This window comes from Silurus aristotelis (genome assembly GCF_946808225.1).
Source record: "Silurus aristotelis genome assembly, chromosome: 28".
NCBI classification, from domain to species: Eukaryota; Metazoa; Chordata; class Actinopteri; order Siluriformes; family Siluridae; genus Silurus; species Silurus aristotelis.
Genome location: NC_139601.1, coordinates 1,082,288 through 1,098,845, shown reverse-complemented (window position 1 = coordinate 1,098,845; position 16,558 = coordinate 1,082,288). Strand labels below are relative to the sequence as shown.

The following is a 16,558-nucleotide window of genomic DNA, read 5'->3' as shown; positions in this document are numbered from 1 at the left end:
CAGTTCTGCTTTGGGGTGGTGGTGTAGCTGCGCTCTGACCCTGAACTTACTAAACAAGTGAAATTTCACTATGTTGTAATTATTGTTTGACAAATAACATCCTCGTGTTTTCATTTAAAATGTGAGCAACCAGACATTCAGCAGCATGTTGCTTATGGAGTTATTACTTTGGAAAAATAATAGTATTTAATGTTAACGTTAAATTTCAAATATGTTTATATGCATCGTGTCCATGTACTTAGGCCCTAACAGCAACTTTCTGTTTCTATCTGAGCCTGTTGAATGTGAACAAATGTAACTTTATAAAGAATTTCTACAACTTGAATGCGGCAGGCTAAAAACGCATTTGATCCAAAAGTCAAATATAACAACAGCCTTTCAATGCTGCTTAGACCCCCTAACATACTGAAGAAGAATCTGGTGCTCCCTGTTAAAAAAACAAACAAAAAAAATGGCCGCCCACTCTGACAGGAAAAACAAACCCAAAGCTGGTGGAAAACTTAAATACAGGCTGCAGTGAACGTTTTTATTACTGTAGCATGACGCCACCTTCTGTAGGTTGTTTTCCTGTCAGATACGGCTTTAAGGATCTGTGGACACTCCATGTGGTCGTAGTGAAATTATGAGGCAAAATTGTACATCAGAACATCTGTGGGCGGGGCTTAAATATTACATTGACTTCGAAATACTGAACTGATAAACCGAACCTGCAAGACATTTATTAAATGTAATTCCTTACTGGACTTAAGTACTTTTACTCACGTAGACTTTTACTGTAACTTCACTACATTTTAAAGTCAAATATTTCAAAACTTTTTACTGAACTACATTTAGTGAAATCAGTCGTTCCGTTTTATTTACGAGGATAAAAACGTAACTGGTGAAACACGCAGCGAATCACCAATCAGGATCGAGCGCACGCTCTGTTTTACACGTGTTCTGATCGGCGCTCGGTGTATCTACTGATCACCAACATACAGTTCAGCATCAGTTCAACATCAAGCAGAACATTTAGAGAGGAATAAATGATGAAGAAACTCCAGACTCGAACTCGACACCACACACGTGACCTCATTTACACGTTTTATTTCAGTAGTTAAAAACAAGGTTTTGAGTTCGTGATCATTATAATAGAAATCAATCAGTGTTTGAGTCATTAATATCATTCTATTAATAGATCAGTGTGCTGAGAGTCACATTCGAGTCTTTACACAGAAACTGAGGTGATTAAGTAATTTAGAGTCATGTAACAAAAATGATACCAGGAACATTAGTTAGAATAAATCATAGCACTTTGGATACTTCATCTGGATAAATTTGGATAAATCATAAGTATCTAAAGTACTAAATACTTTTACTGAAGTCACATTGTAGCATAATTAACACACACTCATTACTCATTTCAATCCATTCCACCATCATTTATTATTATTATTATTATTATTATTATTATTATTATTATTATTATTATTATTATTATTATTATTACACAGACACTCAAACACACTAGTATCACCGTTGTCATGTTACCCAGTTTGTTTTCTGGGAAAACAGGAAATAGTTCCCGCCTGGTCCTCAGAGTGGAGATTATAAAAGAAATGGCACGATACAATCCAGTCAATACAGGACTGCGTCAGAGGAATAAAAGACGATACATTCCTGAGACTCGTGTTCTTGACGACGTCATCAAACCTTCACCTAGGAACAGCTGAAGATCTGTGTCACGTTTGTTAATAGGATGTTTAGAATCTAGCGGAAAAACCTCGTCTGTGTTTATAAAAATCTCTGGGCGAAGTGTGTGCCAGTGCTTTCGGGTGGAGCCGGGTCTCTGCTCAACAAACGAGCCCTTGTGCGAGACCACTGGACTGAAAAAGACAAAAGGAGCCTCAACACACACTTCTCTCCCTCTCTTCTTCTGACTGAGTCACTTATCTGAATGCTACAGTCCATGTAATCGCTTTCCATATCGCCCTCCTCATATCAGTCCACACCACATCTGTCCATCACACTCTTTCTCTCTCCCTCTCTTATCCCTTCTTCTTCTTCCAAATAAGTCTCACTCAGATCTTTAGCACATCTCACACACTTACGATTCATGATTCTATTGTTCCCTTTTTTCTAAACAAAACGAATCAGGAAATATACATCTAGTCATGTTTCCATGAAGAGTGGAAGTAGCGTGAGGTTTGTAGATGATGTCCATGCCTCATGTTTTTCACTGCGCATGGTTGTGCTGCCATGCAGGGTGATGAGTGTAACAATAAAGGAGTATTATACCTGTTACAGCTGCGGGATCTGGTGTTTATAAATTCTTAGTGAAATATACATTCACTACTGTGTGTGTGTGTGTGTGTGTGTGTGTGTGTGTAACTTTTAGCTCCTCCTTTTTTTTTAAATCCCTACTTTATTTCTCGAAATCCCGACTTTATTCCTGGCAATTAAGCCATTTAAAAAAAGTTTGCCTAATTCTGACTTTATTTCTCGCAATTCCAACTTCTTTATGCCAATCGGGCAGCGTCACCCCTCTGTGGTGCCAGAAACGTTTACACATTGAAAATTAAATCTACTACAATCAATAGAATCACACGGCATCAAACGAAGCGGCTGATCCCTGGAGAGAACTCTGTCTAACAATCAGCTCTGGAGGAGACGGAACAAGACTCCAAACTTCAGGCCGACAGCTTTAGTACCGCTGGATGCACCAGAAATGTCGGATGTTTACAAGAAATAAACACGACTGCGAGAAAAAAAAGGCAGAATGAGGCAAACTTTTTTGAATGTGGTGAAACACATGTTTCAAAACACTGTTTTGTTGTGAAAAGCCCAGTGCATTTACAATTTTTTTAATAGTAATGTTGATGAATGAAATTAGTTTTTATTTTTTTTATGATTTTTTTTATTTATGTATTTGTATTTTGAAATAAAATAGAAATTAAAGGCACTAAATGAGTTTCGTTTCCACAGATGCAGTTTCAGCAATACAAATGTGCATTTTTTATAAAAGTTAAATAAAAAAAAAAATGTTTCTCTTTTATATTCAGTATTGATCTTTAATAAAGAAAAGTATCTGATTATTCTTTAATCCAGAAACTAATCTAAAATGCTTGATGACTAAAATAATCTATAGCTACGGTCCTAATAATGATGTCATTAACACAGTTATTGTACATTGACCGAGTCTGTGATCAAAGTAAAAGCGAATGCAATCATCAGTGATGCTGTGATGCTGCTGCCTCGAGAACATGCTCTCATACAGAACACAGAACAATGAAGTTGTGATCGTGAGAAAACAAGAAAGAAAACAATTATAATGCACGGCCTGTTAGGACTTCCGTACCCGTGCCCATACAGATTATACAACAGTTCTGAGCAAATAAGATCATTATAGAATTAGGGCTGAAATGATCAAAGTCTGGAAGCAAATTCTAAATGCATTACATAAAAAAACCCAAAAAAAACTAAAAACTTGAACTCTAACTCAAAGACTATGAAACTCTAAACAGAAGTGATATTGGGACACTTGGATTTATACAGAATGATTCTTGGTTCCTCTCGTGTGGACGTTGGGAAAAACCCCAGTGTGTCTGTTCAGGATCAGCTGCAAGATTACAAATTGCCAGAACGAAGGAACTTTCATGTGACCTCAGACTGGAGGGGCATTGAGCAGAAGCACCACATCACACTTTCCACACTTACCTCACATAAACATTATACTGAAACTGAAACTCACACAGTTGGAAATGAGGGGAAATGTTCTGGGATTTCTGGTGTTTCAACATCGACGTCACCGAGTGACAGTAATTCCCCCACTTTTCTTTTGCCTGGAGTTTCACCAGTTACTATGAACAAACATCCTGTCAATTATTCTCAAATCTGCTGACTGGAGTCCATGGGGGAGCAGAAATATGAGCAGAAGGAATCAGATCTGGCTTCAATTCCTAATCCTCCTTTATACCTTCTACTAAAATATATGTGTCTGCTCAGTCCTGCTTCTGCTTTCCACAAAAACAATGAATTTAGAATGAACAGACGCAACTTGTTAACTCCCGCTCTCAGACATGATCTGTAGCTGATGCAGTTGATATCAGGCTTTACTTTGGATTAAGCAACTACAACCATACACATACATCTGGATCATTCCTGTTTATCAGTGAGCTTAGATAGGAGAACACGGAGAACACTGTTGAGCGATGGGCAGGAATGATCCTGAGAGAACACTCAACACTTTGCAACACTTTTTCAGAACATTCCTAATCCTCAGGTGAGCAATGTAACACCTCAAGGTTGTATCTTCCACAGGCAACTATTTGCTCTATGAGTTTCCCGTAATGAATTTCTGAATCTTATCTACTTCACAAATGCATTGTGACTGACCACATCACCTCGCTTCAACCTCAACATCTTAAATCCACAGTGGTGAGGTGCATATGCACTGAAGTACATGATCTTTAGGCTGTTCAGGTGCCCCTGACCCGAGCCTATACTGGTGCCACTTCTAAACAGCATCACTATCTGGTTTGGATCAAACTCCTCCAGAGAGAAGATGAAGCTGTGCAGGAATGCTGTGGATGCAGGAATTCTGATATCTGACTATAAGTAAGTGCCCCCTCTGTATCTTTAGTACAGTGTCGTTCTTAGACTGGGAGAAAAAGAATATCTCCGAATATCTCGGAGGAAAATAGGTTCATCTGCTGTTTATTCGTTCTCATTTCAGTTCGGCTTTTTTCCGTTTCCTATTTTCCGCTGCTTTTGAAGCACCACTTGCAGGAACTTCAGCAGCACTTCAGACCACAGCTTTTCAGATGAGCTCAGAAACAGACCATGTGAAGGAATTTCTCAGATTACTGCACTGCAGAACTGCTGCTATTCTATTCTTCTACTTCTTTCTGTTAGTCGTTAGTTTTACAGGTTATGATTACACTGATAACTCATTTTGCTTTTACACGAATCGGATTACTGTTACCATAGCGACACACAAACAAACACACACACACACACACACACACACACACACACACACACACTATTATCACAGCATGCACTCCTGAACTCGATCAAAAAACACTTGCACGTGCAGGTGAAACTCGTCCCGTGCGTTAAACTTGTGAAGAGTTCGGTGCTCGTGCGGAACACTGACCGGAAGTGACCCCGTCTTTATCCGCCGAAACACCGCGTTCGGTTCCACTGTGTCTGAGATGTTCCAGACAGAGCGGGAACACGGAGCGGAATCAGAAGGTTTGTTAGTTTTGTGAGCAGAAACAGTCACTAACCTCTCCGTCTTCTCTCAGTCTGTCTGAAACTCCGTTCATCTCTATCGATTCAGACGCCATGACCGCCGAGCGCGCGCCTGTGTGTGTGTGTGTGTGTGTGTGTGTGTAAGTGAAAGAGAGAGAGACAGAGAGAGAGAGAGAGAGAGTGTGTGTGTGTGTGTGTGTGTGTGAGTGAGTGAAAGAGAGAGTGTGTGTGTGTGTGTATATGAGTAAAAGAGAGAGGGTGTGTGTGTGTAAAAAAGAAAGGGAGTGTGTGTGTGTGTGTGTGTGTGTGTGTGTGTGTGTGTGTGTGTTCAGAGAGAGAGAAAGAATGAATGTTGGCTTGAGGTTGAGCAGTGCATTCAGTGGACCGCTTGGATGGTCATATCTCTTCACAGACACTATCTCTCCTCCCTCTCTTCATACACTGCATTCACACACACACACACACACACACACACACACACACACACACACACACACACACCAATACTGCGGGCTTAAGAAAGGAGTGAAAATGGTGGAAGTTCTGCTTTCGAGACCACAAGCACCAGCAGTAACCCGATATTCCACACCTTCTCCCTGTGGAGCAGAGCTTCATTCCTTCACAACAAATTAAATGTGAATTAAAATAATAATAATAAATAAATAAAACAATTGCAGTATAAAACGAAGATATAAAAAAATTATAGCAAAAGCACCATGTTTACGTTCTTAATGTAAAATTAATGCTTTCTAGAAAATCTTTTTGCATCATGTGATCATTTATGGCATGAAATCACTACTGTTCATTACAAATTCAACAAAAACTAATTGTAAAATGTGTCATATTCTTTCTTCAATCAAAAATACTCCATTCCTTCACATTCACTTCTACTCTATAGTTTACAATGAGCTGGTGTTTGGATGTGAATGTAATAGAGTAGAGGCTCCATGTGATTGGACATGTGGAACACACACCTGGTACACCATACACTATTATCAACCTATCACACTCTTCCCTTCTATTAGATTCAATCTTTTCCTTGCGTGCTGCTACTTTATTTATATAACGACATTTAAAAGTAGATAAATGGACCTTAAAGACACCTTCTCCTGAAGCAGCACGTCGCACCCATTCCCCAGGTGAAGTGTAAACTTTACAGGTAGATAAGATTGCAGCCTGGTGGCAGAGGGGAAATTAATCACTGGCCAATTATAAAAACAGAGATGACTAATGAGTTTCAGAAGGACTTTGGGGTCTGCTGCCACCTGCTGGTGCTAAAGTGCAAAGACATGAAAAATAAAATTGCAGCCTCATCCTGGATATTTATTTACACAGACACATCTGTCTGAATGGGGTGTGTATAATAATGCACTTTTTGACGATGTAAAATATGTATATAGTGTTTATTTACTACCATTTGCAGCCTGGTACACGCACTGTGCAAAAACAATAAGTTTCTATCTATCTATCTATCTATCTATCTATCTATCTATCTATCTATCTATCTATCTATCTATCTATCTATCTATCTATCTATCTATCTATCTATCTATCTATCTATCTATCTATCCTGAATTCAATTACCATGGGAGGAAAAGAAATGAGCAGAGCTCTAGTGAAGCTCCAGTGAAGCAGAATAGCAAAATGGAGGTCTAAATCCTAAGGCTACATTACAGTGACCATCACTGCACCCAGCAGAAATCTGATGTAAGGACCACAGCATCACACTGCACTCCACACTCAGAGTACCAGCTGCGATTTAAAGCCTGAGCTCTTACAGCAGAAACACACACTCAGGCTCGAAACACACACAAGTGCAGTAATTAGCAGCTGCACACTGCCACTGAGCTCAGTAGTGAACCCACGCAGTGTGTGAGACACAGTATCATTACTCCAGTGCAGACAGTGGGGAAGTCAGCGAGATGTACAGGTAAAACTGCACAGCAGCACTGTAGGGGTTTCAGAAGAAGGTTTTATATCTGTGGTAAAACATTGCTTCTTCTTGTCTCTGCAGTAGTGGAGTCAATGGAACATCATGTAGCTTTGAAGATCTAACAGTAACCTTTGGTCCAAACTCTGTTCACTGAATCCCTGGTTCTCGGTGGTGTTCCTCTGAATTCACTGAATATACAGCTATTACATTAGCATAGCATTGTTAGAAACTGCTGTTAACTAGCATCAAGGCTATTACAGATTGATAAAAGACATACATCCAAAATACTGAGGAGCAAGAAAAAATAAAAAAGATATAAATAAATAAAAACATGAGATGTATTGTCTGTATTGTATTGATTTGTATCTAATTCGCTTTTCTAATTCGATTTCTCCAGTTCTGCATTTCCATTCCTTCCATTATTGTCTTGACTCTGACTTCTAACACGTGACCCTTTCAGAAACACGATGAAATAAATCCAGCCGTTTCCTGTTGTGTGTGCAGGAAGTTACAGCTCTACCTCTGCCATGTTAATCTGTAATCTGTGCCTCTCAGGACACGCCTCTGATCCGAGGTGTTGTGATGCGTCATAACCCCGTAGCAGAGAGAACGCGCTCGAGACACAGTTTAGCGAGGAAGATCAATCTGCATATTACATATTGGTCACAAACTATTGGTCATTTTCATAACTAATAAAACCAATCAAACCACATATAATAATAATTATATATAAATACATTGTTTTTATCGCCATACAAATGCCAACTTATATTTAATGCACACTTTTTTTTGCATCACATCGATAACTTTAATACCGATACACCGATTTACCCGATCGGTAAATTCTACCATCTCTAGAGAAAGAGTGTGTGTGTGTGTGTGTGTGTGTGTGTGTGTGTGTGTGTGAGGGGGAGGGAGAGAGAGAGAGAGAGAGAGAGAGAGAGAGAGAGAGAGAGAGACCCCGCGCGGCGCAGTGGGTAAAAGCGGCTCTGAAACGGATGTTCTTTCTGGCGTTGCTGCAGGAGGACGCGGTGAGATTCGGCTTGGAAGTGCGCAGTACAGCATGTCGGTGTGAATCCGCTTTACAGAGGGAGAGAAGGACATGTCGGGTACATGTCGGACAGACAGACAGACGGTATTAACGGGAAAGTCGGGCCGCAGTGAAAAAAACAGTGAGACCTGAGCGCTGAACTCGGACAGATTCCAGAAGACACGACTCTGGATAAAAATAAATAAAGAAAACTGAAGAAATGCCAAATTCTGCTTCTGCTCTTCAACAGCTGTTTAACAGTGATGTCTGTGCGCCAGTGATCTTTACCGGGGAAGCGTGAAAGCGCGCGCGCTCTGGTTCGGATTAACGGGCGAGCGCGTGTCACGGTGTGTGTCACGGTGTGTGTGTGTGTGTGTGTGTGTGTAAACACGAGCTTCATCCTGAATTATGTGACTCCCAATTCACATGTACAGTAATGGCTGATGTGTGGAATAGTGATGTGCTGTATAGATGTTAAGAAATAATTATGACGTTAGAAATGATCTCATGTCGTCATCATGTAAATCTCTGCGTACTGCAACGTCATAAAATACCGAAGTAAAAGATGGACGTAATGACCGAGCGCGCGCTGCTTTAGGAATATAGATATTTCTGTTTACACACACACACACACACACACACACACACACACACACTGTATTTCTGTGTCCCACGCGGGGTTTTAGGATTCTGTGTGTGTGTGCACAAGGTCGAGGATGCCGGATTGCGTCAACGTCGGTGGATGTTCCTGCAGGTGCGCTGTGATGGCGCAAGATCACGGAGCTGATCGACACATATAAACTATTAAACCCGACACCGGAGATGGAGGCCGCGTGTGCGCCTGCGTTAAAGCCGGACTCTGAAAATAAAGAGAGCCGCGGTGACACGGACACGGCCGCAGCGCGTGGAGGGTCGAGTGAGCCGAGCGCGAGCCTCCAGCAGCCCCTGGCGGAATGTCGGAGCTCGGCCAGGCGCAGGTTCATACGCACCAATCTGTGGTTCTCGGAATCGGAGGATCACGGAACGGAGACGCCCGAATGCGGCGACAGCATCAGCCCCAGCACCAGCACCGGGGTCCGCGTCGGGAACGCGCGCAGAACCCGATACCGAAAGAGCTCGAGCGCGGGGAGTCCGGTGCGGTCCGCGAGCTGCAGCGACGCACCGGGACAGAAAAGCGAAGCCGAGCACAGGCAAGACACCGCCGCCACCACCACCACCACCACGACCACCACGAGCTCCACCGCCGCCGCCACCGCGAGCACCGCCGCCGGGAAGGACGAGCCCGGGCACGCGGAGGAGGAGGAGGATGAAGAAGAGGAAGCAGGGATGACGGCGGTCAGCACTTCACCCAGCGGCCGCTTCCTCAAGTTCGACGTGGAGCTCGGCAGAGGCTCCTTCAAGACCGTGTACAAGGGTCTGGACACAGAGACCTGGGTGGAAGTGGCCTGGTGCGAGCTGCAGGTGAGAGAATCCCAAATCGGATCATTACAAACAAAATAAAGAACAAGAGAAAGAGAAAAAACATATATTTAAAAAATTTGAAGAAAAGAAATGTAACAGGGAAAACAGACACATACCGAGTTCAGATACAAAAAAAAAGGTTTATATGATGTGATGCTTCACAACAAATTAAATGTGAATTAAAATAATTAATAATAAATAAATAAAACAATTGCAGTATAAAACGAAGATATAAAAAAATTATAGCAAAAGCACCATGTTTACGTTCTTAATGTAAAATTAATGCTTTCTAGAAAATCTTTTTGCATCATGTGATCATTTATGGCATGAAATCACTACTGTTCATTACAAATTCAACAAAAACTAATTGTAAAATGTGTCATATTCTTTCTTCAATCAAAAATACTCCATAGCTATACATTAAGTTATAATCCATACGTATTCATGAATAAATAGATGAATAAGCAAAAAAGTAATATAATTATAATCATTAATATACAGGATACACATGATTGATATAGTTGATTCTTTGTTTATACTGTTTGTGTTTATTTTCTCATGTATTCTGACCGAGGGTTTTGGTGTAATTATTAAATAAATGCAGGTCTGTATTCACCATAACCATTAAACACTCAGGTACATAAGGGTCAAATATTATTCATTAGAAGTTGCAGACTATGAAGTACACTGGAGGAACGTTCTGTCCAATGGCACTGAGACGTCTGAGACACAATCATAACTCAAAACCGGCCAGAGGTTGTAAAAATGCCCATTCATACTGATGTCACGCTGCTGGCTAATGTTACTCGCAGGACTTTCGGGAACTTTCTGCAAACACTGCGTATGTTTAAATATAAGAAAACAAATTGAGCTTTTTGAAGGTGTTCCTTTGATCACGTTATTTCATGCAGAATCAGGTTGAGACGAGGATCTGCATTTTGTTCTAAAGCACCAGTGATGTCCATGAGACTTCATGCTAATGATGAATAATTATTATATTCCTCTGGAACCCAGAACCTCGGTTAGCTTTTATTTCCTTGTGAACAGTGTAGGCATGCGTTCTCGCTCAGGGTGCTGGATGCATTTTCTTCACATGCATGTTAGTGATAGTGTAGCAGTAACTTCAGTAGAACGTCAGCACCAAAACAATATTTCAGTATATTATTGTGCTACATATTTAATGAAGTGTTTCTCTCTATAGCTGTTTAGGTCATGAGTTTTTGTAAAACAAAAAGCGTTTCTGGCGTAGGTGAAAAATAAACGGTGTAAAATTTCGAATCCTCTCAAAATGTTAAGTCATAGCGGCTAAACTATTCACAATCTGCACATCGTACAGCTGAAACGTGAGACACCTGTCTCAATCCCATGAATGGTCAATCTATCAAGGGTTTTATTGTTCGGAACATGATGCCAGTTCACTTCAGTCTAAAACAACTGCCTTTTATTGCCATATCCAACATATTATTTAGTACAGTGTTTGTGTGTTTGCCTGCTGTGAGTTCAAGGGTATTGATCTGCATATTAGCCTCCTGAGAGGAATACTGAGTGTTTCCACAGATACGGTCTCCTCTGGAGGAAAAGGGAGGGTTGGGTCTTCCCCTCCCACACACACTGACAATGAGAAAGAGAAGCAGAAGGGAGGAGGTATTCAGGGTGTGTAAATGGTAGTGTGCTGCCACACCACCATGCTGGTGTTCATCTCTCAGTACTTTTAAATCCAGTGATCCGTTCCCCACACGGTGTTTCACAGCCGAGCTCCCACTACTCTGTTTTGTCACGTGTGTTGTTCGAGCAGTGTGTCATCTCGTTACCAGTCTGTACTAGATTAGAGGATGACTCGGGTAAAAGGTAGAATTTCAGCAAAGCTCTGGGTTTGCATTTATATCTTGTGTGTGTGTGTGTGTGTGTGTGTGTGTGTGTGTGTGTGTGTGTGTGTGTGTGTGTGTGTGCGTGTGTGTGTGTGTGTGTGTTTAGTACATTTAAAAATGATTCACAGACATGTCCTTTATTCCACTTGTCTGGAGTCTCTGGTGATTAGATCTGAATGGACAGCTCAGTGTTTGTGTGTGTGTGTGTGTGTGTGTGTGTGTGTGTGTGTGTGTGTGTGTGTGTGTCTGCTTTAACTTTCTGTTTGGTTCAGAAGATTTCATAACACATGCAGACCAAGCAGAAAGCCTAAGACCTGCATACACGCTGGATAAAGCTCACTGCAGAAACAGCAAATATGCTGACACAAGCTCCAGGATCAGGAGTGTGTGTGTGTGTGTGTGTGTGTGTGTGTGTGTGGGTGGGTGTGTGTGAGAGAGAGAGAGAGTTCACATGCATTATCACACACACTTTAATACAGCTTTAAGGCTTCAGTCAGAATGTAATGAAGTTGGAACACTGTGGATAAAGTAGACAATGTCAGAGCAGCTCTACACATATCTGGGTGTAGGTTTATTCCATGTGCTGACTGACGATATATCAGGACAGTGTTTATGATTACAGCAGCAGCTCTTAGCTATGAATCCATGATATCTTTAGGAGGAATTAGATGTTAAAACAAAGAGATGATACTGAATTTCATTTCTGCTTTTCTTGAGATTATCCACAATGACAAGCGGTAACAGTTTGTTCTTGGTTTAATTGTAAATCATGTTTAGATTTGCATCACGCTGGCGTACACTAAACGCCTCGCTTTGCTCACAGGCCACAAGATAATTTATCACCTTCAGAACCCTAAAACGGGAGAACAATATGTTGTGTATGCAAAAGCAGAAAGAAAAATGTGTTGTGTTCGTAGTGTTTTGTCCAGGTGAGGTATCTACTGATCTTTATTATGAAAGCAGGTCGAGCTGAACGGCGTCGCTGCAGTTTTACTGTCCACTGGAAATCAAGATCAGTTTCTCTTTCAGTCAGAGGTTAATACTGATATTTCTGTTCATCTAACTGGAGTTTTTTGGATTTATTCAGATTGCACTTTGGGTTTGGTTGCAGTAAACAGGCACCCACAGTGATTAGATATTCTTTATGTGGTCCTGCAACGTGTCATTTGCAATCATTGTTTGGATTTAATCACCGGGAATTAAATCCTGAAATTACGCCCACTTTTTTCCTCTTTGTGAGGTCATCCGGAGGAATAGAGAGGAGGGAATTTGACTGTACTTTGAGAACTCTGTGTTTTTCACAATGTTAATAATAGAAAATGACAGAAAGGGCTCAATAGCCTAGCATGCGATAAACAGCAATATTAAAGGTGAGAAGATGCTCCATGTTTCAGGATATTTAGCAGATAGATTATATACACACAAGGGGACTTTTGAGTTTTAAAATAAAAAAATCTAATTTCAACAAATTGGAAACTACAATACATTTTTTGACATATTCCCCTGCTACATTTATACACATTTAACTTACGGCTGGAAAGATTCGTCATAAAAACGTGCAGTAGCGACTCTCTAACAAATGAGAGTACAGTATACTACCTCCATACTGATCAACATTCTGTAAGACTCCTGACTAAAAGACACTGCATTTCTGTTCATCGAGTCCCAAATCAGTTTCGCATCCTGCTGTTTTTACTCTTTTTGGATGAACGACAGAAATAGACATAAAAATAGTGAGATAGTTGTGTATTTTCTAACATTAACACGTGTCCAGTGAGCATGCAGATAGAGATGTTGAACGCAGTGTCAGCTCTTCCTGCAGCAGTAAAGGACAAGCAGTTCAATATTGATCTATAATGAACTCCCTGCCTCCTGCTTGCCACTCAGTGGCTTATTAATAAAACACACTGAGACTCCGTGCTCTTGGGCCAGTTTTAGTTTTAGAAAAGATCCACATGGAGCCGGGATGCTGAATCAAGATCATTTAAACACTGAGCTGAAAATGGGGAGTAGAGACGGTGGCCATGTTTAAAAGCACATACTACCGAGAATAATACCTTAAAGATGTAGTCTGAGAAAGAGAAGCTAGTGGAATTCATGCATATAAAAGGGAGATTGTGTATAAAATCAGGCTTGCCATCGAGTTGTAATAAGAAAAAAAAACGATATGACTCTTTAGCATTGCTGCCCCCGCCCCCCCTCACTGTAATTCTGTTTAAAGTGGCTATAAATACTGTAATTAGCTTTGAGTTGTTTACTGTTATTTGTTAAATATAGCAATTCCTCCTGAGGAAAGTGGTGTGGTTTATGCAACTTTTTGCTACAACAGTCTTTCTATCTTTTGATCCATGAATCAGGACCGAAAGCTGTCTAAAGTGGACCGTCAGAGATTCAAGGAGGAAGCAGAAATGCTGAAAGGTCTCCAGCACCCCAACATTGTTCGCTTCTATGACTTCTGGGAGTCTCCTGTCAAAGGAAAGAAGTGCATCGTCTTGGTTACTGAACTAATGACATCGGGCACATTGAAAACGTGAGTCTCAGAGAACTGGAAATGTATGTAAAAATGCACAGCATTCCAAATCATTTCAATGCTAAAAATTGAAATTGAGATTTTGGCTAAAAATTTGGCTAAAAATTTGACTGCAGTCTGTTTTATTTATCGGGGTGCAGAATGTATTCCCTTCAGGAGAACATTAAGTGACATCATTAATCATTAATCAGGAAAAACGAGACACAGAGATTGAATTACAGCAAAGTATTCAGCATCAATCAGAGGTAAAGATACGCCTCTGAAGCTTTCGGTTTACGGTTAGGGGTTAGGGTTTCGGTTATGGTTTACGGTAAGGATTAAGGTTAAGGTTAGGGTTAAGGTTAGGGTTAAGGTTGGGGTTAAGGTTAGGGTTTAGGGTTAAGGTTAGGGTTAAGGTTAAGGTTTAGGGTTAAGGTTAACGTTAGGGTTTAGGGTTAAGGTTAAGGTTAGAGTTTAGGGTTAATGTTAGAGTTTAGGGTTAAGGTTAGGGTTAAGTTTAGGGTTTAGGGTTAAGGTTAGGGTTTAAGGTTAAGGTTTAGGGTTAAGGTTAAGGTTTAGGGTTTAAGGTTAGGGTTTAGGGTTAAGGTTAGGGTTTAGGGTTAGGGTTTAGGGTAAAGGTTAGGGTTTACGGTTAAGGTTAGGGTTAAGGTTAGGGTTTAAGGTTAGGGTTTAGGGTTATGGTTAGGGTTATGGTTAGGGTTATGGTTAGGGTTTAGGGTTAAGGTTAGGGTTTAAGGTAAGGGTTTAGGGTTAAGGTTAGGGTTTAGGGTTAAGGTTGGGGTTAAGGTTAGGGTTTAGGGTTAAGGTTGGGGTTAAGGTTAGGGTTGAGGGTTGGGGTTAAGGTTAGGGTTTAGGGTTAGGGTTGGGGTTAAGGTTAGGGTTTAGGGTTAAGGTTGGGGTTAAGGTTAGGGTTTAAGGTAAGGGTTTAGGGTTACGGTTAGGGTTTAGGGTTAAGGTTGGGGTTAAGGTTAGGGTTTAGGGTTAAGGTTGGGGTTAAGGTTAGGGTTGAGGGTTAGGGTTGGGGTTAAGGTTAGGGTTTAGGGTTGGGGTTAAGGTTAGGGTTTAGGGTTAAGGTTGGGGTTAAGGTTAGGGTTGAGGGTTAGGGTTGGGGTTAAGGTTAGGGTTTAGGGTTAAGGTTGGGGTTAAGGTTAGGGTTTAGGGTTAGGGTTGGGGTTAAGGTTAGGGTTTAGGGTTAAGGTTGGGGTTAAGGTTAGGGTTGAGGGTTAGGGTTGGGGTTAAGGTTAGGGTTTAGGGTTAAGGTTAGGGTTAAGGTTAAGGTTTAGGGTTAAGGTTAACGTTAGGGTTTAGGGTTAAGGTTAGAGTTTAGGGTTAATGTTAGAGTTTAGGGTTAAGGTTAGGGTTAAGTTTAGGGTTTAGGGTTAAGGTTAGGGTTTAAGGTTAAGGTTTAGGGTTAAGGTTAAGGTTTAGGGTTTAAGGTTAGGGTTTAGGGTTAAGGTTAGGGTTTAGGGTTAGGGTTTAGGGTTAAGGTTAGGGTTAAGGTTAGGGTTTAGGGTTAAGGTTGGGGTTAAGGTTAGGGTTTAAGGTTAGGGTTTAGGGTTATGGTTAGGGTTATGGTTAGGGTTATGGTTAGGGTTTAGGGTTAAGGTTAGGGTTTAAGGTAAGGGTTTAGGGTTAAGGTTAGGGTTTAGGGTTAAGGTTGGGGTTAAGGTTAGGGTTTAGGGTTAAGGTTGGGGTTAAGGTTAGGGTTTAGGGTTAGGGTTGGGGTTAAGGTTAGGGTTTAGGGTTAAGGTTGGGGTTAAGGTTAGGGTTGAGGGTTAGGGTTGGGGTTAAGGTTAGGGTTTAGGGTTAAGGTTGGGGTTAAGGTTAGGGTTTAGGGTTAGGGTTGGGGTTAAGGTTAGGGTTTAGGGTTAAGGTTGGGGTTAAGGTTAGGGTTGAGGGTTAGGGTTGGGGTTAAGGTTAGGGTTTAGGGTTAGGGTTGGGGTTAAGGTTAGGGTTTAGGGTTAAGGTTGGGGTTAAGGTTAGGGTTGAGGGTTAGGGTTGTGGTTAAGGTTAGGGTTTAGGGTTAAGGTTGGGGTTAAGGTTAGGGTTTAGGGTTAAGGTTAGGGTTATTAAGGTCATGAATAATGTAAATACATGTCAATAAAATAGGACTATAGTGGTTTCGGTTTCATTAGAACTATTCTTCTAACCCAGATTTGAAAGTGTGGTATGGATTTTTATGAGGCCAACCATCCTCAACAATCTGAGTACTGAATCTTCTCTGGTGCAAGATGATGCATAAGAATCCCAAGATTTGTCCCTCCACTTACACAATATAAGACAGCTAGCTATTAAAGTTGAAAAAGAAACTTTTTTTCTGTTGTTGTTGTTGTTGTTGTTGTTTTTTGTTTGTTTAAATATTGTAAGACTAGGAGATTGATTAATAGATAAATACAAAATTTTAGAAAGAAAATTAAATATTATTTGCCAGAAATTAACAAGCTTAGGGCATAACAAAAACGTGTGTATGATTAGCCACCTCGACTCCACACTTTTCACAC

General features: G+C 40.9%; 2 protein-coding genes across 11 annotated transcripts in view; one reads left to right on the top strand and one right to left on the bottom strand.

Moving 5' to 3' along the window:
- The window catches only part of ninj1 (ninjurin 1), a 9,179-nt gene extending 3,705 nt beyond the window's left edge, over positions 1–5,474 (bottom strand). Inside the window, exons 1-2 of one of the 2 annotated variants that reach the window (XM_083533870.1) lie at positions 5,441–5,474; positions 5,271–5,372 (exon numbers count right to left, since the gene is read on the bottom strand). In XM_083533870.1, the coding sequence (XP_083389996.1) occupies positions 5,271–5,330 (60 nt within the window). In that variant the 5' untranslated portion in view covers positions 5,331–5,372; positions 5,441–5,474. The other variant, XM_083533869.1, reaches the window with a different exon arrangement.
- The window catches only part of wnk2 (WNK lysine deficient protein kinase 2), a 32,588-nt gene continuing 18,908 nt past the window's right edge, over positions 2,879–16,558 (top strand). For 4 of the 9 annotated variants that reach the window (XR_014532198.1, XM_083533785.1, XM_083533781.1 and 1 more), the window contains exons 1-2: positions 8,052–9,659; positions 13,885–14,057. Coding sequence is in view for 8 of the 9 variants with exons in the window: in XM_083533785.1 (XP_083389911.1) it covers positions 9,021–9,659; positions 13,885–14,057 (812 nt within the window). In the remaining variant the exon portion in view is untranslated. Of the gene's footprint in view, positions 4,889–8,051; positions 9,660–13,884; positions 14,058–16,558 lie in introns of those variants that run through there. The other 5 variants (XM_083533784.1, XM_083533783.1, XM_083533782.1 and 2 more) reach the window with 3 other exon arrangements.